Here is a 27280-nt window from a genome sequence, read left to right as displayed (position 1 = left end):
CTACAGTATGAGTACTGACCATGGTCCTGGTGTGTCTATATAGAGTGTTAACCCTCCCTATAGATGAGTACTGACCATGGTCCTGGTGTGTTTATATAGAGTGTTAACCCTCCCTACAGTATGAGTACTGACCATGGTCCTGGTGTGTTTATATAGAGTGTTAACCCTCCCTATAGATGAGTACTGACCATGGTCCTGGTGCGTTCGTCCACGGCCGCCACGTTAACCTTCATATAACTGTTGGGGCTGTTGAGCCAGCGTGTCTTCTCCCTGGCCTGTCTCTGCTGGAGGAAGTTCAACGGCAGCCGCGCGGCGCCCTCCTCCTCCTCCAACATGAACGCCGTCACCGTGGCCGGGATCTCCACGTCGGACTTGTGCCGAGGCTTCTCCCGAACGATGGGGTGGCGGTAAGCGTAGCCAGTCCGGTAGCCCTGTGGGGAATAGGATACAGAAATCAATCAAACGACTAGATCTCATGTACATAGTGTGTTTAGTTCGGCAGCCCTGTATGGCCAAACAAACCAACGACAGAAATGTCCATCTACAAATCAGATTCCATTTGTATAGTTATTATTTTCCAAAAGTCCCTAGAGAGGAAGACGAGGGAAAAGTGGTAGGAAAGAAGACTCTTTAGTAGTGGAACAGAATGTCGTCAAGCTTTTGATCTCCCCATTCATCTAGAGTTCATTTTCAATAGTGCAAGTCCTCTCTGTAGAATCCTCACTCCATAGGAATGTAGTTTGTGTCTGTGTCCCACCCTTATTATTTGGACAGAGCCCTGGCCTCAAAACTACCGCCTCTGTCACTAAGGAAAACGGAAAGAGAGAGAGAGAGCGAGAGAGAGTGGGGGACTCCGGCCACTATCCCATGATTCCTAGCTGTGGGAGAATGGAAAAAGGATGATGTGCAGCCGGAGGGGTTCCTGGCGTCCATGGACAATGGAGTGTGTTCAGATACTTCCTGTCTCTTTCTCCCCCTCTCTCTTATCAGTCTTTCTCCTCTCTGTCCCTCGCTCTCTCTCACCCTGTATAGCGCTCCTCTTCTCTATCTGACTTCTCTTTCTCATCTCTCTCTCACCCTGTATAGCGCTCCTCTTCTCTATCTGACTTCTCTTTCATCTCTCTCTCTCACCCTGTATAGCGCTCCTCTTCTCTATCTGACTTCTCTTTCTCATCTCTCTCTCACCCTGTATAGTGCTCCTCTTCTCTATCTGACTTCTCTTTCTCATCTCTCTCTCACCCTGTATAGCGCTCCTCTTCTCTATCTGATCTCTCTCTCACCCTGTATAGTGCTCCTCTTCTCATCTGACTTCTCTTTCTCACCTCACCCTGTATAGCGCTCCTCTTCTCTATCTGACTTCTCTTTCTCATCTCTCTCTCTCACCCTGTATAGTGCTCCTCTTCTCTATCTGACTTCTCTTTCTCATCTTCTCTCACCCTGTATAGCGCTCCTCTTCTCTATCTCTCTTTCTCATCTCTCTCTCACCCTGTATAGCGCTCCTCTTCTCTATCTGACTTCTCTTTCTCATCTCTCTCTCTCACCCTGTATAGTGCTCCTCTTCTCTATCTGACTTCTCTTTCTCATCTCTCTCTCACCCTGTATAGCGCTCCTCTTCTCTATCTGACTTCTCTTTCTCATCTCTCTCTCACCCTGTATAGCGCTCCTCTTCTCTATCTGACTTTTCATCTTTCTCTCACCCTGTATAGTGCTCCTCTTCTCTATCTGACTTCTCTTTCCCATCTCCTCTCACCCTGTATAGCGCTCCTCTTCTCTATCTGACTTCTCTTTCTCATCTCTCTCTCACCCTGTATAGCGCTCCTCTTCTCTATCTGACTTCTCTTTCTCATCTCTCTCTCTCACCCTGTATAGTGCTCCTCTTCTCTATCTGACTTCTCTTTCCCATCTCTCTCTCACCCTGTATAGCGCTCCTCTTCTCTATCTGACTTCTCTTTCCCATCTCTCTCTCTCTAGCGCTCCTCTTCTCTATCTGACTTCTCTTTCTCATCTCTCTCTCACCCTGTATAGTGCTCCTCTTCTCTATCTGACTTCTCTTTCCCATCTCTCTCTCACCCTGTATAGCGCTCCTCTTCTCTATCTGACTTCTCTTTCTCATCTCTCTCTCTCACCCTGTATAGCGCTCCTCTTCTCTATCTGACTTCTCTTTCCCATCTCTCTCTCACCCTGTATAGCGCTCCTCTTCTCTATCTGACTTCTCTTTCCCATCTCTCTCTCTCACCCTGTATAGCGCTCCTCTTCTCTATCTGACTTCTCTTTCTCATCTCTCTCTCTCACCCTGTATAGTGCTCCTCTTCTCTATCTGACTTCTCTTTCCCATCTCTCTCTCACCCTGTATAGCGCTCCTCTTCTCTCTCTTCTCTCACCCTGTATAGCGCTCCTCTTCTCTATCTGACTTCTCTTTCCCATCTCTCTCTCTCACCCTGTATAGCGCTCCTCTTCTCTATCTGACTTCACCCTGCTCCTCTTCTCTATCTGACTTCTCTTTCTCACTCTCTCACCCTGTATAGCGCTCCTCTTCTCTATCTGACTTCTCTTTCCCATCTCTCTCTCACCCTGTATAGCGCTCCTCTTCTCTATCTGACTTCTCTTTCTCATCTCTCTCTCACCCTGTATAGCGCTCCTCTTCTCTATCTGACTTTCTTTCTATCTCTCTCTCACCTGAGCGCTCCTCTTCTCTATCTGACTTTCTTTCCCATCTCTCTCTCACCCTGTATAGCGCTCCTCTTCTCTATCTGACTTCTCTTTCTCATCTCTCTCTCACCCTGTATAGCGCTCCTCTTCTCTATCTGACTTCTCTGTCCCTCCCTCTCTCTCACCCTGTATAGCGCTCCTCTTCTCTCTGACTTTCTTTCTATCTCTCTCTCACCCTGTATAGCGCTCCTCTTCTCTATCTGACTTCTCTTCCCTCCTCTCTCTCACCCTGTATAGCGCTCCTCTTCTCTATCTGACTTCTCTTCTCATCTCTCTCTCACCCTGTATAGCTCCTCTTCTCTATCTGACTTCTCTTTCTCATCTCTCTCTCTCACCCTGTATAGCGCTCCTCTTCTCTATCTGACTTCTCTTTCTCATCTCTCTCTCACCCTGTATAGCGCTCCTCTATCTGACTTCTCTATCTGAGCGCTCCTCTTCTCTATCTTTCTCTTTCTCATCTCTCTCTCACCCTGTATAGCGCTCCTCTTCTCTATCTGACTTCTCTTTCTCATCTCTCTCTCTCACCCTGTATAGTGCTCCTCTTCTCTATCTGACTTCTCTTTCTCATCTCTCTCTCTCACCCTGTATAGCGCTCCTCTTCTCTATCTGACTTCTCTTTCTCTCTCTCTCTCACCCTGTATAGCGCTCCTCTTCTCTATCTGACTTCTCTGTCCCTCCCTCTCTCTCACCCTGTATAGCGCTCCTCTTTCTATCTGACTTCTCTGTCCCTCCCTCTCTCTCACCCTGTATAGCGCTCCTCTTCTCTATCTGACTTCTCTTTCTATCTGACTTCTCTTTCTCATCTCTCTCTCACCCTGTATAGCGCTCCTCTTCTCTATCTGACTTCTCTTTCCCATCTCTCTCTCACCCTGTATAGCGCTCCTCTTCTCTATCTGACTTCTCTTTCCCATCTCTCTCTCACCCTGTATAGCGCTCCTCTTCTCTATCTGACTTCTCTTTCTCATCTCTCTCACCTTGTATAGCGCTCCTCTTCTCTATCTGACTTCTCTTTCCCATCTCTCTCTCACCCTGTATAGCGCTCCTCTTCTCTATCTGACTTCTCTTTCTCATCTCTCTCTCACCCTGTATAGCGCTCCTCTTCTCTATCTGACTTCTCTGTCCCTCCCTCTCTCTCACCCTGTATAGCGCTCCTCTTCTCTATCTGACTTCTCTTTCTCATCTCTCTCTCACCCTGTATAGCGCTCCTCTTCTCTATCTGATCTCTCTCACCCTGTATAGCGCTCCTCTTCTCTATCTGACTTCTCTGTCCCTCCCCTCTCTCACCCTGTATAGCGCTCCTCTTCTCTATCTGACTTCTCTGTCCCTCTCTCTCTCACCCTGTATAGCGCTCCTCTTCTCTATCTGACTTCTTTCTCATCTCTCTCTCACCCTGTATAGCGCTCCTCTTCTCTATCTGACTTCTCTCTCATCTCTCTCTCACCCTGTATAGCGCTCCTCTTTCTATCTGACTTCTCTGTCCCTCCTCTCTCTCACCCTATATCTCTATCTGACTTCTCTTTCTCATCTCTCTCACCCTGTATAGCGCTCCTCTTTCTATCACTTCTCTGTCCCTCCTCTCTCTCACCCTGTATAGCGCTCCTCTTCTCATCTGACTTCTCTTTCTCATCTCTCTCAGTATGTCATCTGACTTCTCTGTCCCTCCTCTCTCTCACCCTGTATATCGCTCCTCTTCTCTATCTGACTTCTCTTTCTCATCTCTCTCTCACCCTGTATAGGCTCCTCTTCTCTATCTGTTCTGTATAGCGCTCCTCTTCTCTATCTGACTTCTCTTTCCATCTCTCTCTCACCCTGATAGCGCTCCTCTTTCTATCTGACTGTCCCTCTCTCTCACCCTGTATAGCGCTCCTCTTTCTATCTGACTTCTCTTTCTCATCTCTCTCTCACCCTGTATAGCGCTCCTCTTCTCTATCTGACTTCTCTTTCTCATCTCTCTCTCACCCTGTATAGCGCTCCTCTTCTCTATCTGGTCATCTTTCACCCCTGCTCCTCTTCTCTACTATCATATCTCTCTCTCTCACCCTGTATAGTCCTATCTGAGGTGTGCTCCTCTTCTCTATCTGACTTCTCTTTCTCACTCTCTCACCCTGTATAGTGCTCCTCTTCTCTATTCTGACTTCTCTGTCTCTCTCTCCCCCTGTATAGCGCTCCTCTTCTCTATCTGACTTCTCTTTCTCATCTCTCTCTCACCCTGTATAGCGCCTCCTCTTCTATCTGACTTCTACCCTGTATAGCGCTCCTCTTCTCTATCTGACTTCTCTTTCTCATCTCTCTCTCACCCTGAGCGCTCCTCTTCTCTATCTGATACACCCTGTATAGCGATCTGACTTCTCTTTCTCACAGAGGTGACTTCTCTTTCTCATCTCTCTCTCTCACCCTGTATAGCGCTCCTCTTCTCTAGACTTCTCTTTCTCATCTCTCTCTCACCCTGTATAGCGAGACTGTGTGATCAGACTTCTCTTTCTCTCTTTCTATAGTCCTCCCTCCTTTTCATCGATACACAGACATCCTGAGTGTCAATCAGATATTGACTTTAACCAGGTGTTGGAGACAGACTCAACCTTTCAACTGGTCAGGAAACACAGAATGAGAATCAGATGAGATGCAGCTTCCTCTCCATATCAGAGGTATCCGCTGAGTGTTGAGAAACGTGTTAGTATATTCTGACAAACAGTTAGAGAGAGAGATAGAGCGGTCCCCTTTGGACAGCTACAAGACCAGAGTAATGACTCTCCAGATACATTGAGGACAGAGGTGAGGAACAGAGGTGAAAAGACAGAAGGCAGAGAAAAGACAAGGACAGAAGGGAAGAGAAGACAAACAGTTAGAGAAGATAGAGAGAGACAAGAGAGAGGGAGGAGAGGAAAGAGGTGAAAAAGACAGAAGGCAAGAAATAGGAGGGAGAGAAGGAGAGAGAAAAGGAGACAGATAGAGAGAGAAGGGAGAGAGAGAGGAGAGAAGGGAGGGAGAGAGAGGAGAGAAAGAGGGGGAGAGAAGGGAGAGGGAGAGAAAGAGGGGTAGAGAGGGAGAGAGACAGAGAGAAGAGAGAGAGAGTCTCTGCTGTAAGCTCAGCAGTGTCTGATCCTTGAGGGATCTGGTGTTGTTATGAAGCCTCCCAGTCAGAGTTCCATCCCTGACCTAGTCCCAAGTCTACAGGGCCCAGACCATAGATCACTGACCCAGTCCCAAGTCTACAGGGCCCAGACCATAGATCACTGACCCAGTCCCAAGTCTACAGGGCCCAGACCATAGATCACTGACCCAGTCCCAAGTCATAAGGTGAATGCACCAATTTGTAAGTCGCTCTGGATAAGAGCGTCTGCTAAATGACTTAAATGTAATGTAAATGTACAGGGCCCAGACCATAGATCACTGACCCAGTACCAAGTCTACAGGGCCCAGACCATAGATCACTGACCCAGTCTCAAGTCTACAGGGCCCAGACCATAGATCACTGACCCAGTCCCAAGTCTACAGGGCCCAGACCATAGATCACTGACCCAGTCCCAAGTCTACAGGGCCCAGACCATAGATCACTGACCCAGTCCCAAGTCTACAGGGCCCAGACCATAGATCACTGACCCAGTCCCAAGTCTACAGGGCCCAGACCATAGATCCTGACCCAGTCCCAAGTCTAGGGCCCAGGGCCCAGACCAAGTCTACAGGGCCCAGACCATAGATCACTGACCCAGTACCAAGTCTACAGGGCCCAGACCATAGATCACTGACCCAGTCCCAAGTTTACAGGGCCCAGACCATAGATCACTGACCCGGTCCCAAATCTACAGGGACCAGCACAGCTGCACTGGACCAGTAATGTACTGTACTTTATGGAGTGATAGATCCAGTTGATGACCCAGAAACAGTAATGACAGAGGAAATGAGGGCAGGACTGTACACTATCTGTTGGATGCCAACTCACTGTCCTTGAATTCCATTTCCCTGTTAGTTACACAACCTGGAGGTCAGAGGCAGGGGGACACCTGGGACAGGGCCAGCCCAGCAGGTCAACTCATAGCGTGGGTGGTAGCCCCGCTTCCTCCCATGACCTTGGTGGCCAGTGCCAACTGCACATATGGCATAGCTAGGAGTCACTGTCACAGCAATGATATTATATAGTAATGTAGATTACAGTGTGTGTGTGTGTGTTTGTGGAGGGGGGATGGAGTGTGTGTGTAGCAGGGAAAGGAGAGTGTGTGTGTGTAGTGTGTGTGTGTGTGTGTGTGTGTGTCTATGTCAGTGTAAACCACTCACCAGGTTATCCAGCATCCTCATGAGAGATTCAAACTCCAGCTCTCCCACCTTCCACTTGTGTGGGCTTCCCATGTTGACAGACCCTGCATCTGCCACCGCATGGGTCCGAGACTTATACTTCTCAGCATCTAACACAATCAGGTTGTCTACGCTGCCAGCACACGAGACCGCATTCACCTAGAGAGAGAGAGATGGGGGAGAGAGAGAGAGAGATGGCGGAGAGAGAGATGGGAGAGGGAGAGATGGGAGAGGGAAGGACGGAGAGAGATGGGAGAGAGAGAGAGTGAGGGAAAGAGGGAGAAAGAGAGAGAGAAATGAGCCATTTCGAGTTCTATCGAGAGAAAAATCTGGACAATTGAGAAATGCAACCCAGGGAGGTATTACAGTTTACAGATATTATACAAGGTCACTTTTTCTTGCAATAGCCACACACACCGTAGCCTGAGGTTCATCTCTAGGTATTAAGCAGGCTTTGCTAGGTTGGATTCATGTTTTGTTTGGCTCTGAGGCCGAGATTCAAATAGGGATTTGGTGCACCTATTACAGCAGGCAGGGATAACACCCACACACACACACACACCCCCACACCGTAATGTCTACCATATTTACAAACTGCATACGCACAGCACACAGGCAAGCAGGCACACAAACAGTGACACACACATATCATACGCACACGCACACAAACACACAAACACACTTTGCCAAACAAAACTCTGGAAATCATTGACTTTCCATTCAAGCGGCCCTGCTGGTGTTGTTGTGGGGTAACATACAGTCCATTTAAAATGCTATTTTTCCCTCTTCTAATTCAGACGGTGTAGGATGTTATAGGGCTTTAACACAATCTCTCTGTTTCCCTGCCAGTCTTTCTCTCCAGCTGTCTTCACGTTTCCTCTCCCTCTAGATGTTTAACAACCCCATAAATGACATTCCGGCTTTCCTTTGAAAACACAGAAACGACCAAAACAGGAACAGCATCACTAATAAGCGGTAGATGAAGATAACAGCCATTGTGACGTCGTGTTGTTGCAGAATCGAAGGTGTGAGATGTTACTGACATCTGTTAGAACAGTAAATGTCTGTAGAATCGAAGGTGTGAGATGTTACTGACATCTCTGTTAGAACAGTAAATGTCTGTAGAATCTCGATCTAAATGAGTTACTGAATTCATTGACCTGTTGTTTGATGAGAGTGAGGTCCAGGGTTCAGGGTGTGTGTGTGTGTGTGTGTGTGTGTGTGTGTGTGTGTGTGTGTGTGTGTGTGTGTGTGTGTGTGTGTGTGTGTGTGTGTGTGTGTGTGTGTGTGTGTGTGTGTGTGTGTGTGTGTGTGTTCCCACTGGATGTCATAAGGTGAATGCACCAATTTGTAAGTCGCTCACTAAATGACTTAAATGTAATGTAAATGTAAATGTGTGTGTGTGTGTGTGTGTGTGTGTGTGTGTGTGTGTGTGTGTGTGTGTGTGTGTGTGTGTGTGTGTGTGTGTGTGTGTGTGTGTGTATACCTGGATCTCACAGGCATACTGAGCGTTGTAGATGTAATGAAAGGCCTCTTCGATGGTTTCCCCCAGAGCCACCACTCCATGGCTCCTCAGCACCAGCACCTGATCACCAAACACACACAGTCAAATACAACGGGCACAACACAACCCTAGACGAGGACAGTTACATCGAACAAGACCATATTCCCCAGTATGGTAATAAGCCTCCATAGTTTACCAGTCGATGCCTCTAGAGAGGAGACACACAACCCTAGACGAGGACAGTTACATCGAACAAGACCATATTCCCCAGTATGGTAATAAGCCTCCATAGTTTACCAGTCGATGCCTCTAGAGAGGAGACACACAACCCTAGACGAGGACAGTTACATCGAACAAGACCATATTCCCCAGTATGGTAATAAGCCTCCATAGTTTACCAGTCGATGCCTCTAGAGAGGAGACACACAACCCTAGATGAGGACAGTTACATCGAACAAGACCATATTCCCCAGTATGGTAATAAGCCTCCATAGTTTACCAGTCGATGCCTCTAGAGAGGAGACACACAACCCTAGACGAGGACAGTTACATCGAACAAGACCATATTCCCCAGTATGGTAATAAGCCTCCATAGTTTACCAGTCGATGCCTCTAGAGAGGAGACACACAACCCTAGATGAGGACAGTTACATCGAACAAGACCATATTCCCCAGTATGGTAATAAGCCTCCATAGTTTACCAGTCGATGCCTCTAGAAGACACACTGTTTAGACGAGGACAGTTACATCGAACAAGACCATATTCCCCAGTATGGTAATAAGCCTCCATAGTTTACCAGTCGATGCCTCTAGAGAGGAGACACACAACCCTAGACGAGGACAGTTACATCGAACAAGACCATATTCCCCAGTATGGTAATAAGCCTCCATAGTTTACCAGTCGATGCCTCTAGAGAGGAGACACACAACCCTAGACGAGGACAGTTACATCGAACAAGACCATATTCCCCAGGGTTCCTCCTGGTCGATGTCAAGGCCCCTGGTAGTTGTAGTATGCGATGTCACCCAGGATCAAGGAGATGGACACACACCACAGTAACCTCAATGCCATTAAGGCTGGCTGACTAGCTCGTACATTTGATCACCAAGACTGTTTTTGCAGTACACTAGCTAGAAAACAATCCTGTCAAAGCAGTCCCACTGATTTACCCACTGATCTAAGGTCAGCTTTGCATCCCCAGAACTAGCAATTAACATCACGTTTTGGGGTGGGGTAATTTGATCCTAGATCTTTACCTTGGCTGAGGGTCCGAGGGCCTTCTGCAGCGCCAGGCGTTCCTCCTGGTCGTCAAGGCTACCCTGGTAGTTGTAGTATGCGATGTCACCCAGGATCAAGGCCTCCTGAGAGATGGGCAGGATGCCACACTTCATAGAGCGACACCTGGAGAGACAAGGAGGGAGAGGAGATGTGAGAACTATTCAGACACTGGAGGATAGAAAGAGAGAGACAGAGAGAGACAGCGAGAGACAGACAGAGAGAGAGAGCGAGACAGAGAGACAGAGAGAGAGACAGCGAGAGAGACAGCGAGAGAGACAGAGAGAGAGACAGCGAGAGAGACAGAGAGAGAGACAGCAGAGAGAGACAGAGAGAGAGACAGAGAGAGAGACAGAGAGAGAGACACAGAGAGAGCGACAGAGAGAGAGAGAGAGAGAGAGCGACAGAGAGAGAGACAGCGAGAGAGACAGCGAGAGAGAGAGAGACAGAGAGACAGCGAGAGAGAGAACGAGAGAGAGAGAGCGACGAGAGAGAGAGACAGAGAGAGAGACAGAGAGAGCGACAGAGAGAGAGAGAGACTGGCAATAAACATTTACAGCATCACACAGTGCATTATAAATCACTGTGTGCTTGAAAACATCACAATGTGGACAATGTGTGTCTAAAAGTCAGGCCTATTTAAACAACATTTCTTCCTCTAAGATCCTGAATGATTAAACAGACTGAAAAGTGACTCACGGCGGCGGTGGCAGGAGTGTGCACGTGGACGCAGCAGCGAGCGTCTGGCCTGATGGAGTAGATGGCAGCGTGGGGGCTGAAGCCTGACGGGTCAACCCTGAGGTTGGTGGAGCCCTGGTCAATCACATCCCCGATGATGTTCAGCTTTACCTGGGAGAGAGAGGGGGGGGGAGGAGAGGCAGAACGAGAGAAAAGAGCATTAGCCATTGTACAGTCACACAAAATACACATGTATGGTTTTACATACACAAACATGTGAATCACTTCACCTTGAGAAGAATACATATATATTGTGAGGGAGACATCTGCTAGCTATATAAAGAGGTAATAACCATTTAAATGGTTCATACACTCATCATCAGGAAATGTACAGAAGGAATGGTAACCGTATCTGGTCCTGATACTGTATGTCCTCAATGAGAACTTCATTACCATGTGTCATTAGATTACCGGCTACCGAAGAGGGTTGGAGAGCAGAGAGAGAGCGAGAACGAGAGAGCGAGAGAGGAGGAAAGGACAGAGTACAGCCAGTTCTCCATACACAACAAATTATGATGAGACTACACAGCCAAAGTGGTGTGCTGAGCAGTATTTCTGAATAAAGCCCTTTTGTGGGGAAAAACAAATTCTGATTGGACGGGCCCGGCTGCCCAGTGAGTGGGCCTGGCTGCCAAGTGGATGGGCCTATGCCCTCCAAGGCCCCCCCCATGGCTGTACCCCTGCCCGGTCATGTGAGATCCAGAGATTAGGGCCTAATGCAGTTATTTCAATTGACTTATACGAACTGTAACTCAGTAAAAACTGAAACTGTTGCATGTTGCCTTTATCTTTTTGTTCAGTATAAATCTAACATCTATTTGTACTTACAGAATCACCAGATGACCAGGCTAAATATGAAGTGTATACTGTTACAGACGCTGAATATCAAATGTCCGACTCTGTTTTCCAGCCTGACAGCCATATGGGACAGTGGGAGGATGACAGACACCAGTCCAATGGATTCGTTTGTCCAGTTAGATGAAATAACCAGTAAACCATGTCTAACGTGGCAGCTGTCAGACGAACAGACCAGCCGATCGAACACTAATGACCGGTTAAGTTACATCACATGTTTACATCACATGTTCAGTGTCCGGACCCCTCTACAAGTCTGCCAATCAGACGTCAGAACAGCTCAAGTTCTACTGTATGTGTGTGCACAGCAGTCCTAAAAATAATGGAGGGCAGTGTTGTTGAGGTGAATATGAAATGTGACGCAGGCTGATGACACGTTTGCATTCTGCGACAACGACGTACAAAGGCAGCAGACCCCTTGGTAGCTATCAGCTTGTTGGACATAGAGAAGAGGTGACCCACATGTCTATGGAGTTCACATATCATTGAATTCCTTGGGGTCCTTTGAGTTGAACCAATCACAGAGATACATTTTGAGCTCCTGACCCCACCCCAGATATGACGTGAATCTCAGTGGACAGTTCAGCCAGAAGGGGTGTGTCCCCCCTCTCTCTACTGTACTGTTTTCAATGGAGACCATCCAACTTCAATAGCAGCAGCTGGCCAGAATTCTTTACTTATTGTGACCCAACTCTTGTGAGACTAAAATTATCCCCAAATCTAATTTAGAAAGCTGATTTCTGAACATACATCTACTGTATTAAATGTCATGTAAGTGTTTTATAAGTGCATCATACCCTAGGGACAATTCAAGGGTTAGAGGAAGGCTAGCTCGAGGACGTAACAGTCTCAGTCCCAAATGGTACCCTACATAGTGCACCACTTATGACCAGGGTGCCCATAGGGTTCTGGTCTAAAGTAGTGCCCTGTGTAGGGAATAGGGTGCCTTTTGGGATGCAGATAGAGTCCACATAGATCATCCACTAGCTAGCGAACAGATCCTTGCTTCATATTGCTTTTCGATGTGGCTAAATTGAATAAACCCTGTAATGGGAGTATGGTACGTCAGAGAGAGGGACTGTGTTTGGATGTGAATGCCCAGCTGATCAGAAGGAGTGCCTGCTGGGTAAATTGGCTTGGAGCATGGAGTCAAACAGGTAATCCTTTCAAAACGACAACTACGATGATCCAACAAACCCTCAATGAAACAACTAATCCTCGTATCAAAGATCATGAGCGCTAACGGAGTGGAATGTCTCTTACCTTCTCAGTTCCCATACTAACTACTAATGAAACATAATCTAACTTTAATCATAGGGCCAGCTGTCTTCCTACAGGTATCCTCTCCTTCACCTTCTAGCTCAGACAGCTGAGCCACGCAAGAGCCCAGAATATCAACCCTGACCCCCCCCGTGACCTTTCACTACACAGTGACCTCTCACACACTGAGGTCTGGATGACTTCCTTTCTCTCAGGAGGTCAATGGTGTTTGACATCTAAAACCTCCCCCCGAATGAGTTCAAACCCATAACAGACCCGTAGAGAAAGAGAGGGAAAGGAAAAAAGAGAAAAGAGGCCTTTAGTCGTCAGCTAGTGGTCCGCTGGAGTATAGTAGCCAGCTGTAGTATAGTAGCCAGCTGTAGTATAGTAGTCAGCTGGAGTATAGTAGCCAGCTGTATAGTAGTCAGCTGGAGTATAGTAGCCAGCTGTATAGTAGTCAGCTGGAGTATAGTAGCCAGCTGGAGTATAGTAGCCAGCTGTATAGTAGCCAGCTGGAGTATAGTAGCCAGCTGTAGTATAGTAGCCAGCTGGAGTATAGTAGCCAGCTGGAGTATAGTAGCCAGCTGGAGTATAGTAGCCAGCTGGAGTATAGTAGTCAGCTGTATAGTAGCCAGCTGTAGTATAGTAGCCAGCTGGAGTATAGTAGTCAGCTGGAGTATAGTAGCCAGCTGGAGTATAGTAGCCAGCTGTATAGTAGTCAGCTGGAGTATAGTAGCCAGCTGTATAGTAGTCAGCTGGAGTATAGTAGCCAGCTGGAGTATAGTAGCCAGCTGTATAGTAGCCAGCTGGAGTATAGTAGTCAGCTGGAGTATAGTAGCCAGCTGTAGTATAGTAGCCAGCTGGAGTATAGCAGCCAGCTGTATAGTAGCCAGCTGTAGTATAGTAGTCAGCTGTAGTATAGTAGCCAGCTGGAGTATAGTAGCCAGCTGGAGTATAGTAGTCAGCTGTATAGTAGTCAGCTGTAGTATAGTAGCCAGCTGGAGTATAGTAGTCAGCAGTATAGTAGTCAGCTGTAGTATAGTAGCCAGCTGTATAGTAGTCAGCTGGAGTATAGTAGCCAGCTGTATAGTAGTCAGCTGGAGTATAGTAGCCAGCTGTATAGTAGTCAGCTGGAGTATAGTAGCCAGCTGTATAGTAGTCAGCTGGAGTATAGTAGCACCAGCTGGATTATAGTAGTCAGCTGGAGTATAGTAGCCAGCTGGAGTATAGTAGCCAGCTGTAGTATAGTAGCCAGCTGTAGTATAGTAGCCAGCTGGAGTATAGTAGCCAGCTGGAGTATAGCAGCCAGCTGTATAGTAGCGAGCTGGAGTATAGTAGTCAGCTGGAGTATAGTAGCCAGCTGGAGTATAGTAGCCAGCTGTAGTATAGTAGCCAGCTGGAGTATAGTAGCCAGCTGGAGTATAGTAGCCAGCTGTAGTATAGTAGCCAGCTGTATAGTAGTCAGCTGGAGTATAGTAGCCAGCTGTAGTATAGTAGCCAGCTGGAGTATAGTAGCCAGCTGTAGTATAGTAGCCAGCTGTAGTATAGTAGCCAGCTGTATAGTAGCCAGCTGGAGTATAGTAGCCAGCTGCAGTATAGTAGCCAGCTGGAGTATAGTAGCCAGCTGGAGTATAGTAGCCAGCTGTAGTATAGTAGCCAGCTCAGCCATCTGGAGTATAGTAGCCAGCTGTAGTATAGTAGGCAGCTGTATAGTAGTCAGCTGGAGTAGTAGCCAGCTGGAGTATAGTAGCCAGCTAGTCAGCTGTAGTATAGTAGCCAGCTGGATAGTAGCCAGCCAGCTCTATAGTATAGTAGCCAGCTGTATAATAGTCAGCTGGAGTATAGTAGCCAGCTGTAGTATAGTAGCCAGCTGTAGTATAGTAGTCAGCTGGAGTATAGTAGTCAGCTGGAGTATAGTAGTCAGCTGGAGTATAGTAGTCAGCTGGAGTATAGTAGCCAGCTGGAGTATAGTAGCCAGCTGGAGTATAGTAGTCAGCTGGAGTATAGTAGCCAGCTGTAGTATAGTAGCCAGCTGGAGTATAGCAGCCAGCTGTATAGTAGCCAGCTGTAGTATAGTAGTCAGCTGGAGTATAGTAGCCAGCTGGAGTATAGTAGCCAGCTGGAGTATAGTAGTCAGCTGTATAGTAGTCAGCTGTAGTATAGTAGTCAGCGGTATAGTAGTCAGCTGTAGTATAGTAGCCAGCTGTATAGTAGTCAGCTGGAGTATAGTAGCCAGCTGTATAGTAGTCAGCTGGAGTATAGTAGCCAGCTGTATAGTAGTCAGCTGGAGTATAGTAGCCAGCTGTATAGTAGTCAGCTGGAGTATAGTAGCCAGCTGTATAGTAGTCAGCTGGAGTATAGTAGCCAGCTGTATAGTAGCCAGCTGGAGTATAGTAGTCAGCTGGAGTATAGTAGCCAGCTGTAGTATAGTAGCCAGCTGGAGTATAGTAGTCAGCTGGAGTATAGTAGCCAGCTGTGTATAGTAGCCAGCTGGAGTATAGTAGCCAGCTGGAGTATAGTAGCCAGCTGGAGTATAGTAGCCAGCTGTAGTATAGTAGCCAGCTGGAGTATAGTAGCCAGCTGTAGTATAGTAGCCAGCTGTATAGTAGTCAGCTGGAGTATAGTAGCCAGCTGTAGTATAGTAGCCAGCTGGAGTATAGTAGCCAGCTGTATATAGCAGCCATAGTAGCCAGCTAGTAGCGAGCTTATAGTAGCCAGCTAGTAGCCATAGTATAGTAGCCAGCTGTCATTATAGTAGCCAGCTGGAGTATTATAGTAGTAGCCAGCTAGTAGCCAGCTGTAGTATAGTAGCCAGCTGTATAGTAGCCAGCTGGAGTATAGTAGCCAGCATAGTAGGCAGCTGTATAGTAGTCAGCTGAGTATAGTAGCCAGCAGCTGGAGTATAGTAGCCAGCTTATAGTAGCCAGCTGTAGTATAGTAGCCAGCTGGAGTATAGTAGTCAGCTGGAGTATAGTAGCCAGCTGTAGTATAGTAGCCAGCTATAGTAGCCAGCTTATAGTAGCCAGCTGTATTAGTCAGCTGGAGTATAGTAGTCAGCTGGAGTATAGTAGTTGAGTATAGTAGCCAGCTGGAGTATAGTCATAGTAGCCAGCTGTAGTAGAGCCAGCTGTAGTATAGCAGCCAGCTGTAGTATAGCAGCCAGCTGTATAGTAGCGAGCTGGAGTATAGTAGCCAGCTGTAGTATAGTAGCCATCTGTATAGTAGTCAGCTGGAGTATAGTAGTCAGCTGGAGTATAGTAGTCAGCTGGAGTATAGTAGCCAGCTGGAGTTTAGTAGCCAGCTGTATAGTAGCCAGCTGGAGTATAGTAGCCAGCTGTAGTATAGTAGCCAGCTGTATAGTAGCCAGCTGGAGTATAGTAGCCAGCTGTAGTATAGTAGGCAGCTGTATAGTAGTCTCAGTCATCTCACAGAGACAACGCTTCTGTGTGTGTGACTACAGTAAAGATTATGTTTCTAAATGTTACTCTGCCGTTTGAGACGGCATCGACCAAGAGAAACCAGACATATACTAGGAGTAGGATCTTTTCAACTTCCAAATACAAGTTACCAACATTCTTCATTCTATTCAGTCATCACTAAGTTAACATCGGAGTGAAGAGTTCTGCATCTCTTCACAATGACATTTGGCCTAGTTATTCTTCTCTCTGGAAGATCTCAATTGCATTCTCCTCGTGTCCTCTCGCCTCGTCTCTTTCTCAAAACCAATTGGAGGAGAAGGTCGGAGGGGAGGGACCTCTGGCTTTCTCCTCCAATAGGTTTTGAGAAGGAGATGAGGAGAGAGGAGAATGCAATTGAGATCTCCCCTCTGTCTGTCTCGGTCTCTCTGCGCTCTCTCTCTCTACTGAGTTACTGATCCAGTCTGAGCCCCACCCTGTCAGACAGCTGAGCTGAGTGATGGTTGTTACTCCCACCTGTCAACAACTCACTGATTGTTCACCTGCAATGCACTTGACGTGTCACAGAAACTGGTGCTTGGAGTGAGTGAGTGAGTGAGTGAGTGAGTGAGTGAGTGAGTGAGTGAGTGAGTGAGTGAGTGAGTGAGTGAGTGAGTGAGTGAATGAGTGAATGAGTGAGAGAGTGAGTGAGTGAGAGAGAGTGAGAGAGTGAGTGAGTGAGAGAGTGAGTCCTACAGGGGAGGCCATTATTTTTTTCTTCTTAGAGCAGCAAATAGAAACTAAGAAAGAGAAAGTAGAAAGAGAAAGTAACACCAGCGGTTCTGCAGCAAAACTAGACAAGGACATCAACATTACCCAGCATTCACTACCACCAAAACTAGACAAGGACATCAACCATAACTAGACAAGGACATCAACATTACCCAACATTCACTACCACCACTGACATGATACTGGATCAGAGACAAGGACATCAACATCAACATTACCCAGCATTCACTACCACCACTGACATGATACTGGACCAGAGACAAGGACATCAACATTACCCAGCATTCACTACCACCACTGACATGATACTGGACCAGAGACAAGGACATCAACATTACCCAGCATTCACTACCACCACTGACATGATACTGGACCAGAGACAAGGACATCAACATTACCCAGCATTCACTACCACCACTGACATGATACTGGACCAGAGACAAGGACATCAACATTACCCAGCATTCACTACCACCACTGACATGATACTGGATCAGAGACAAGGACATCAACATTACCCAGCATTCACTACCACCACTGACATGATACTGGACCAGAGACAAGGACATCAACATTACCCAGCATTCACTACCACCACTGACATGATACTGGACCAGAGACAAGGACATCAACATTACCCAGCATTCACTACCACCACTGACATGATACTGGACCAGAGACAAGGACATCAACATCAACATTACCCAGCATTCACTACCACCACTGACATGATACTGGACCAGAGACAAGGACATCAACATTACCCAGCATTCACTACCACCACTGACATGATACTGGACCAGAGACAAGGACATCAACATTACCCAGCATTCACTACCACCACTGACATGATACTGGACCAGAGACAATGACAAATAGACAGGGTGGTTTTGGTAATAACATGGCAGCCAGTCAGACAATAACATGGACAATCACAGACGCAACAAAGAGTCAGTGATAAAATACTCTTCAAAAAGTAACATACTGTAGGAATTCCCACAGTCAGCAATATCCCAATCTCACCAATGAAGAGATACTGTAATGTAACTGCAGGATAACATTGTATTCGCCATATCAAGCACATTACTCTACTCCCCTGACCTCCATGGCTTGACTAAACACAGACCAGTGTGTGTGTGTGTGTGTGTGTGTCAGCCTCTGTGCCAGAATGTTAGATTTCTGCTAATCCAATAGTTCTCGCTCAAATAATTCAAGGAAATAGACGGCTGATTAAGTGTTGGCGCTGTTGTGCTGGGTTTATGAGAAGGGCTGCCAGAAACCTTTTACTCCACATGGCGCAGTACATTGGCTTGCTGGCACAAACACACAGACTACACCTCCAACCTGGGCTGTGTTCAGTAGGACCAAATGGGATAAAACGGTTTGAATTGGAGGACAATGAGCATTCTTATTGGACAATATCAGAGATAGTTGCTCTTCCATTTCAAAACCTTTTATCCTGTTTGGTACTACTGAACACAGTCCAGCACGCGTCTAAAAAGAGAGCTCACTCCTGATTGGGTACAGGCCTGGTTGGTTGTTTGTTATTGGGTGCATGTGCTTCCTGGTGCGTTGTGATTGGACTCACCAGGTTGGATGCGGACGCCTCAGCGAATGACAGTCCTCTGGGGATGATGAGGATGTGGTCCTGCTCTTTGCTGACTCGGACCTGGAAACAACAACGTTAAAACACCTTGTTATGACCTTGAAACTGCACAGTGCTGCTGCTGCGGACACAAACAAAACTTTAGGAACCTGATGCTCAAACACACTGCTCCCAAACAAAAGGACGGGCACACAGTTGTATGTGTCCTGAACACACATGCTGAGGGTAGTCCTGTAGGCAGGGGATAGACAGAACTCAGATGACACATACCTGCTTGCAGTAGGTCTCAAAACACAGTTCTATAGAATAGGCTTATGATGAGTTATGACACGGTTATGACAGTTCTGAATGAGGTTAGTGCAAGGTTGATTTCTTACTGTGATGTAGGAGCTGGCAAAGTGTGCCCAGCTGAACAGGTCCACCAGTCTGTAGAGGCTGGCCAGCTTGCAGCGTGTCTGCTTCTCCCCCTTCACCAGAGTGGTAGACTCCACTCCATACATGTCGTTGATGGGAGTGACCATTCCAAGGCCTGGAGAGGGGGTGAGCAGAGAAAGCAAAGCAGAGAGGGTTAAAAATGATTTTTTTTATTGTTGAGTGTGGGGATTGACAGCTCTCTTGTTCTCTGTATAATTATCAATATGAATAATGACATGAATCATTAACAATCAATACACACAGCCTGCATATTAGATTACCTGCAGCCTGGGAATGGAGACAGACCATGTTCTCTCCATTCTACTAAGTACATCAACTGTTCTAAGAGGAAACCAATTCAATCATTCAATACATATTTCATTTAGAGAGACAAGATACTAAACAGATTTCCGATCAGTTGTTAATAACCGATAACAACCATCCGAGACAGCGGTAGAATACATCTGGGTCCGTCTCATCTAACCGACTGATTTACTATAGAGTGCTCTACACTGGACAGTGGACACAAATAGCAACAAGCCATCCTTTGATACTGGCAATGTTCATATCAAAGACAATGATATGTAGTTACAGTACGTTTGAAATAATTCAATCATCTTACTTCACATATTTCCTAAGTAATAAACAATACTTGACAATCTTATCCTTTTCATTCCTCATTTACAACAAATTACAGCAAATTCCGTAACTTTCCGCTGGTTGCTGAGATTAGTGGTGTTATTATGTGGACATATTATGGGATATATGAGGTATAACTGAGGACTCTATATTTCAGTGGTTGTCGTGGTAATTGATCATTAGTTCCACATTCCGAGGTCTGTAATTGCATGATTGGAAACAGATTTCACATGTGGAAACCTGGACTGAACAGGGGATGAAAACAGAGAAAAATATGCCAGGCTTTTCCAGAGTCAGCTAGGAGGGACAGGTTACTGATAGATAGTGTGTGTTTCTGTGTATGAGCGTGCGTTCTACCAAGTGTGTGTGTGTGTGTGTGTCTATACAGATTTGGAAGTCTCCACTTTTCAAAAATAATAGAATAAAAATATTGGCCTAGTTGAAAGTCAATCGTATGGTATGCAGCTCCAGTGAGTGGCAGTTGGGCATTGCCTGGGTGACAGGATGTACAAACAAACAGCACTGCCTCCTGAGGGGGGTTACGGGCCGTACCACCAGGATTGTTTTCATTAGGCACCAAATGGAAGAAAACTGAAAAACGGACTCGAAACAGGGAGGGATTACCTGAACATTCAATAAGAAATGCTCATTTTCATTTGACTTTGCTACATGTTTTGCTACGGCGTGCCCTAATGGACCTACCACTACTACTCACAGGGGGGTTACGGGACCTACCAACACTACTTACTAAGGGGGGTTACTGACTGTACCAACACTACTACTTACTGAGGGGGTTACTGACCGTACCAACACTACTACTTACTGAGGGGGTTACTGGCCGTACCAACACTACTACTTACTGAGGGGGTTACTGACCGTACCAACACTACTACTTACTGAGGGGGTTACTGGCCGTACCAACACTACTACTTACAGAGGGGGTTACTGTCCGTACCAACACTACTACTTACTGAGGGGGTTACTGGCCGTACCAAACTACTACTTACTGAGGGGGTTACTGACCGTACCAACACTACTACTTACTGAGGGGGTTACTGACCGTACCAACACCACTACTTACTGAGGGGGTTACTGATCGTACCAACACTACTACTTACTGAGGGGTACCAACACTACTACTTACTGAGGGGGTTACTGGCCGTACCAACACTACTACTTACTGAGGGGTTAGGACCTGAAACACTAGCCTTACTGAGGGGGTTACTGAACCAACACTACTAAGAAGTTCACCGTAACAACACTCTACTTACTGGGGGGCCACCAACACTACCTTATTGAGGGGGGTTACTGTCCGTACCAACACTACTACTTACTTCTGACTCAATCAGTACCAACACTACTACTTACTGAGGGGGGTTACTGGAGACCAACACTACTACTTACTGAGGGGGGTTACTGAGAGACCAACACTACTACTTACTGAGGGGGGTTACTGGCAGTACCAACACTACTACTTACTGAGGGGGGTTACTCTCGTAAACCAACACTACTACTTACTGAGGGGGTTACTGACCAGTACCAATACTACTAATTACTGAGTTTTTTTTTTGATATCCCAACACTACTACTTACTGAGGGGGTTACTGACCATACCAACACTACTAATTACTGAGGTTTTTTTTTGACCGTACCAACACTACTACTTAATGAGGGGGGTTACTGGCCATACCAACACTACTACTTACTGAGGGGGTTACACCATTACCAAAACTACTACTTACTGAGGTGGGTTACTGACCGTACCAACACTACTACTTACTGAGGGGGTTACTGGCCGTACCAACACTACTACTTACTGAGGGGGGTTACTGACCGTACCAACACTACTAATTACTGAGTTTTTTTTTTTGACCGTACCAACACTACTACTTAATGAGGGGGGTTACTGGCCATACCAACACTACTACTTACTGAGGGGGTTACTGACCGTACCAACACTACTACATACTGAGCGGGGTTACTGTACCAACACTACTACTTACTGAGGGGGGTTACTGACCGTACCAACACTACTACTTACTGAGGGGGTTACTGACTGTAACAACACTACTACTTACTGAGGGGGGTTACGGGCCCTACCGCTACTACTCACAAAGGGGGGGGTTACGGGCCCTACCAACACTACTACTTACTGAGGGGGTTACTGGCCGTACTAACACTACTACTTACTGAGGGGGTTACTTTACCAACACTACTACTTACTGAGGGGGGCCGTACCAACACTACTACTTACTGAGGGGGGTTACTGGCCCCAACACTACTACTTACTGAGGGGGTTACTGGCCGCACCAACACTACTACTTACTGAGAGGGGTTACTGGCCCTACCACTACTTACTGAGGGTTACTGACCGTACTAACACTACTACTTACTGAGAGGGGTTACTGGCCCTACCACTACTTACTGAGGGGGTTACTGGCCGTACCAACACTACTACTTACTGAGGGGGGTTACTGGCCGTACCAACACTACTACTTACTGAGGGGGTTACTGGCCGTACAAACACTACTACTTACTGAGGGGGTTACTGGCCGTAAACACTACTACTTACTACTGGCCCTACCACTACTTACTGAGGGGGACTGTACCAACACTACTACTTACTGAGAGGGGTTACTGGCCCTACCACTACTTACTGAGGGGGGTTACTGACCACCAACACTACTACTTACTGAGGGGGTTACTGGCCATACCAACACTACTAAATACTGAGTTTTTTTTTGACCGTACCAACACTACTACTTAATGAGGGGGTTACTATACCAACACTACTACTTACTGAGGGGGGTTACTGGATATCAAAACTACTACTTACTGAGGGGGGTTACTGGCCGTACCAACACTACTACTTACTGAGGGGGTTACTGACCGTACCAACACTACTAATTACTGAGTTTTTTTTTTGACCGTACCAACACTACTACTTAATGAGGGGGTTACTGGCCATACCAACACTACTACTTACTGAGGGGGTTACTGGAAAAACTACTACTTACTGAGGGGGGTTACTGGCCGTACCAACACTACTACTTACTGAGGGGGTTAACCGTACCAACACTACTAATTTTTGAGTTTTTTTTTTGACCGTATCAACACTACTACTTAATGGGGGGGTTACTCATACCAACACTACTACTTACTGAGGGGGTTAAAAACAACACTACTACAGAGAGGGGTTACTGACCGTACCAACACTACTACTTACTGAGGGGGGGGTTACTGACCTCACCAACACTACTACTTACTGAGGGGGTTACGTAACAACACTACTACTTACTGAAACGGGCCCTACCGCTACTACTCACAAAGGGGGGGGGTTACGGGCCCTACCAACACTACTAACTGAGGGGGTTACTGACCGTACCAACACTACTACTTACTGAGGGGGTTACTGGCCGTACCAACACTACTACTTACTGTGGGGGGGTTACTGTAAAACCAACACTACTACTTACTGAGAGGGGTTACTGGCCCTACCACACTTACAGTTACTGGCCGTACCAACACTACTACTTACTGAGGGGGTTACTGGCCGTACCAAACTACTACTTACTGAGGGGGTTACTGGCCGTACAAACAATACTACTTACTCTGTTGCCACTACTACTTACTGAGAGGGGTTACTGGCCCTACCACTACTTACTGAGGGGGTTACTGACCGTACCAACACTACTACTTACTGAGAGGGGTTACTGGCCCTACCACTACTTACTGAGGGGGGTTACTGGGTACCAACACTACTACTTACTGAGAGGGGTTACTGGCCCTACCACTACTTACTGAGGGGGGTTACTGACCGTACCAACACTACTACTTACTGAGGGGGGTTACTGGCCGTACCAACACTACTACTTACTGAGGGGGTTACTGGCCGTTTCAACACTACTACTTACTGAGGGGGTTACTGGCAGGACAAACAATACTACTTACTGAGGGGGTTACTGGCCGTGCCAACACTACTACTTACTGAGAGGGGTTCTGGCCCTACCACTACTTACTGATGTGGGGGGGTTACTGACTTGTACCAACACATTACTTACTGAGAGGGGTTACTGGCCCTATACTTACTGAGGGGGTTACTGGCCCTACCACTACTTACTGAGGGGGGTTACTGGCCCTACCACTACTTACTGAGGGGGGTTACTGGCCCTACCACTACTTACTGAGGGGGGTTACTGGCCCTACCACTACTTACTGAGAGGGGTTACTGGCCCTACCACTACTTACTGAGGGGGGTTACTGGCCGTACCAACACTACTACTTACTGAGGGGGGTTACTGGCCGTACTAACACTACTACTTACTGAGGGGGGTTACTGGCCCTACCACTACTTACTGAGAGGGGTTACTGGCCCTACCACTACTTACTGAGGGGGGTTACTGGCCGTACCAACACTACTACTTACTGAGGGGGGTTACTGGCCGTACCAACACTACTACTTACTGAGGGGGTTACTGGCCGTACCAACACTACTTACTGAGAGGGGTTACTGGCCCTACCACTACTTACTGAGGGGGTTACTGGCCCTACCACTACTTACTGAGGGGGTTACTGGCCCTACCACTACTTACTGAGGGGGTTACTGGCCACCAACACTACTACTTACTGAGGGGGGTTACTGGCCGTACCAACACTACTACTTACTGAGGGGGTTACTGGCCGTACCAACACTACTACTTACAGTGGGGCGTTACTGACCACCAACACTACTACTTACAGAGGGGGTTACGTACCAACACTACTACTTACTGAGGGGGTTACTGGCCGTACCAACACTACTACTTACTGAGGGGGGTTACTGGACGTACCAACACTACTACTTACTGAGGGGGGTTACTGGCCGTACCAACACTACTACTTACTGAGAGGGGTTACTGGCCCTACCACTACTTACTGAGGGGGGTTACTGGCCGTACTAACACTACTACTTACAGTGGGGCGTTACTGACCGTACCAACACTACTACTTACAGAGGGGGGTTATGGGCCGTACCAACACTACTACTTACTTAGGGGTGAAGTGCTGAAGCCAGCCACGGATGAAGACATGAAGAAGTCAGCGATCTGTCGGAGGGCCAGGAGACCAGTGGGGTTGTTGCCTTTCTTCTTCTGCTCCTCAATCAGCCCCTCCAACTCATCCTTAAAGGCCTGGAGAGGAGGAGAGGGAGGGGGAGAGAGAAAATGAAGAAGAAGAGAGAAACATTAATCACAGATTAGACTGGAGGTCGTTGGGTGTCACTCTCAGTAAACCCAGACTGACTGACTGGTCTAAACTGGCTGGCTGACCAGGGACAGAGAGGTCTATCCTTCTGTAATCTCCACATCCTCAAGTCCCCCCTGCACTACTTACAGCAGTACTGATACAGGCACACACTACTACACACCCTTCTTTACCCCATTCTGTCTTTTTCTTCCTCTCCATCTCTTCCTCTGTTCACCTCCCTTCCTGACTGACCCAGTGCTGCTTCCAAAGCACTGCCACAACTGGAACTAGGACAGGTAGAGCTGAGGATCAAGGGAACTGGGGCGAGTCACACACACAAACACACCGCCCACACACTCTTCAACAGCAGGGCTTAGATTTACCACAGTGTTGACTAGATTTAACCTCAGTACAAGAGATACTAAGGCAATAACTTTGATATCCCATTACATCTCATTATCTCTTTATAAAAACAACACTATAATTTGAGAGAGAAACTGTTTACAATACACGGTTAGTCTTGATGTACTGAAACACATCAAATCCCTATTACATATAAAAGTTAGCTATATATACACTCTAAAAAGATATCAAAAGCCAATAAACGGAATTGTAATAAACAAGTAATAGCTTGAAAGGCTGTATAGAATGACTAACTGACAACGGGATGGGCCACCATGTTGCAATTGTTGCTTTTGCAAGAGAGGAACCGTTGTTCCGTTACTTAGTGACCTGGGTCAACTCTTATAAACGTCTTACAGTGCATCTCTTAAAAACAAGATTCAGAGAGGGGGAAGAAATAGGACGTGACACCATTTCAGTACAATGACTTTCTAAATAGGAACACATCCAATATTAATGTTTTTATTCCATGTCTCTCAGACACACACACTTGCATAAGAGCAGTCAGCTCCACAACAGTCTGGGTATAGATTCAGTGTCTCACCCTAAACACAAAACATTTCTGACCGTTTACTCTTCTCTAGCCGGCTGGCCCCATGGGATAGTCCATTATTGTTTGCGGATGGGATCGGGTCCTTCATTTCCCCCTTGTGGGGGTGGTATTGTAAAATCTCTACAGCATCTCCTGGGAACACAGAACAGAACACAGAGCCAGTATAACTCTAGGGGTTCTGAGGGGATCTGAGTCGAGGCCAAACATTCCGTTGTCGTTCGGGCCCTGTTGCCATAGTGACAGTTTTGGCTAGGTCTGGTTGCTGCACTGCAGTGGTGCGGATGTGGATAGGGTGTCTGCTGGGCTTGAGGTTTGTTCTGGACTTTTCTATTATACTGTCGACTGTGCTGTTACAGGCTGGAGTGAAAAGACTTGTCATAAACTCCATACTGTTCCCATGATTCTATTTATCAGGCCTGGGAGGGGATCCTGTGTGCCTTCATTACTTCTGAATCTGCATCAGTCTTAATAGTCTTTTACTGGAAACGCACGCACGCACGCACGGCACACACACACACACACACACAGGCATTTGCAGTGTGCGAGCTTGTGATGTGTTCAAAGACAGATTATAATGCTAAGCAGCAGGGATTTCATCCCCATCACCTTCATCTAACAGATTAAAGTGGATGCGATCATACGTTTTTCGACCCTCTAATCCTCTGCAGAGAGACTAAAATAAAACACAGATACAGCTCACGGAAGAGCATGTTAGCTAGCTGTTGTGGTGTGTGTGTGTGTGTTTAAACCCACAAGGCAACCCTGTGCCATAACACTGTCCTAACATTGAGTTGAAACAAACAGCCAGAGCCCAAATCTAATCAAGCTGGCCTGAGGTCCTTCTCTTGACATGAATAGCTGTCCACCATCCTGCCTGAGAAAAAACAACAACACTAAACTGAAAAGCCAAGCCACGGTCTCAGAGAGCTTTCCCACTTTCACGAGCCACGTCTCTCCAGTTATTGGTTGGAGCGTATGGGAGGACGTGTGTGATTGGTTGGACGGTCAGGCTTAGGAAGAGAGGATTCCGTGTGCATTCACAACAAAGAGATATTCATCTTTCAAAATGGTGTCTTTAATATAGTCTTTGAGCTTCTCTCTCATTATTAAGACATGCAGATTAGAGCTGGTCCAATAGCTGTCACTGTGAGAAAGAAATCTCTTTCAGGATACACTCCCAAGACTCTCCCTTTTAATCGTATCAGAATAAAGGCTTATATTTTGTTTTTGTGTGACAAAGCCATAAACAGCACTATATTAAAGCCTTCCGTGTATAAATGTTACATCTACAGTATATAATATTTCTGTATTACCTAACGTGTTGTTAAAAGAAATCAGCCTCGCATTCAACTATCTATTTGTTGGGATGATCCTCTTCCTGCTGAGTGTAGGGCTGCTGACAGACAGGTAAGAGCGCTGGGATGCAGCTGAACCCTGTAGCGTGGGAAAGGACAACAGACACTTATGACTAGACTGTAGCTGGGTTTGCTATCGCGCGTATTGTGTGTGATGGGAGGTGATGGAAGGGTTTTATGTCACCACTGACCGTTTTAATGACACCACTACCCCATCCAGACACACAATCTGGTCAAATAAATACTCACAGTTAGACACACACACACAC

At 46.8% G+C, this 27280-nt stretch overlaps 1 protein-coding gene across 1 annotated transcript in view; it reads right to left on the bottom strand.

Annotated features, from left to right (window-relative positions):
* Window positions 1-27280, bottom strand: part of LOC124015626 (gamma-adducin-like) — a 167352-nt gene that overhangs the window by 12647 nt on the left and 127425 nt on the right. The window contains exons 4-11 of the mRNA XM_046330987.1: window positions 24508-24646; window positions 18803-18954; window positions 18408-18488; window positions 10464-10628; window positions 9761-9889; window positions 8486-8584; window positions 6982-7158; window positions 189-431 (exon numbers count right to left, since the gene is read on the bottom strand). Coding sequence (XP_046186943.1) covers window positions 189-431; window positions 6982-7158; window positions 8486-8584; window positions 9761-9889; window positions 10464-10628; window positions 18408-18488; window positions 18803-18954; window positions 24508-24646 — 1185 coding nt within the window. The remainder of the gene's footprint in view (window positions 1-188; window positions 432-6981; window positions 7159-8485; window positions 8585-9760; window positions 9890-10463; window positions 10629-18407; window positions 18489-18802; window positions 18955-24507; window positions 24647-27280) is intronic.

The sequence above is a fragment of the Oncorhynchus gorbuscha genome, linkage group LG26 (genome assembly GCF_021184085.1).
Source record: "Oncorhynchus gorbuscha isolate QuinsamMale2020 ecotype Even-year linkage group LG26, OgorEven_v1.0, whole genome shotgun sequence".
Lineage (NCBI taxonomy): Eukaryota > Metazoa > Chordata > Actinopteri > Salmoniformes > Salmonidae > Oncorhynchus > Oncorhynchus gorbuscha.
This window is presented reverse-complemented; position numbering and strand designations above follow the sequence as displayed.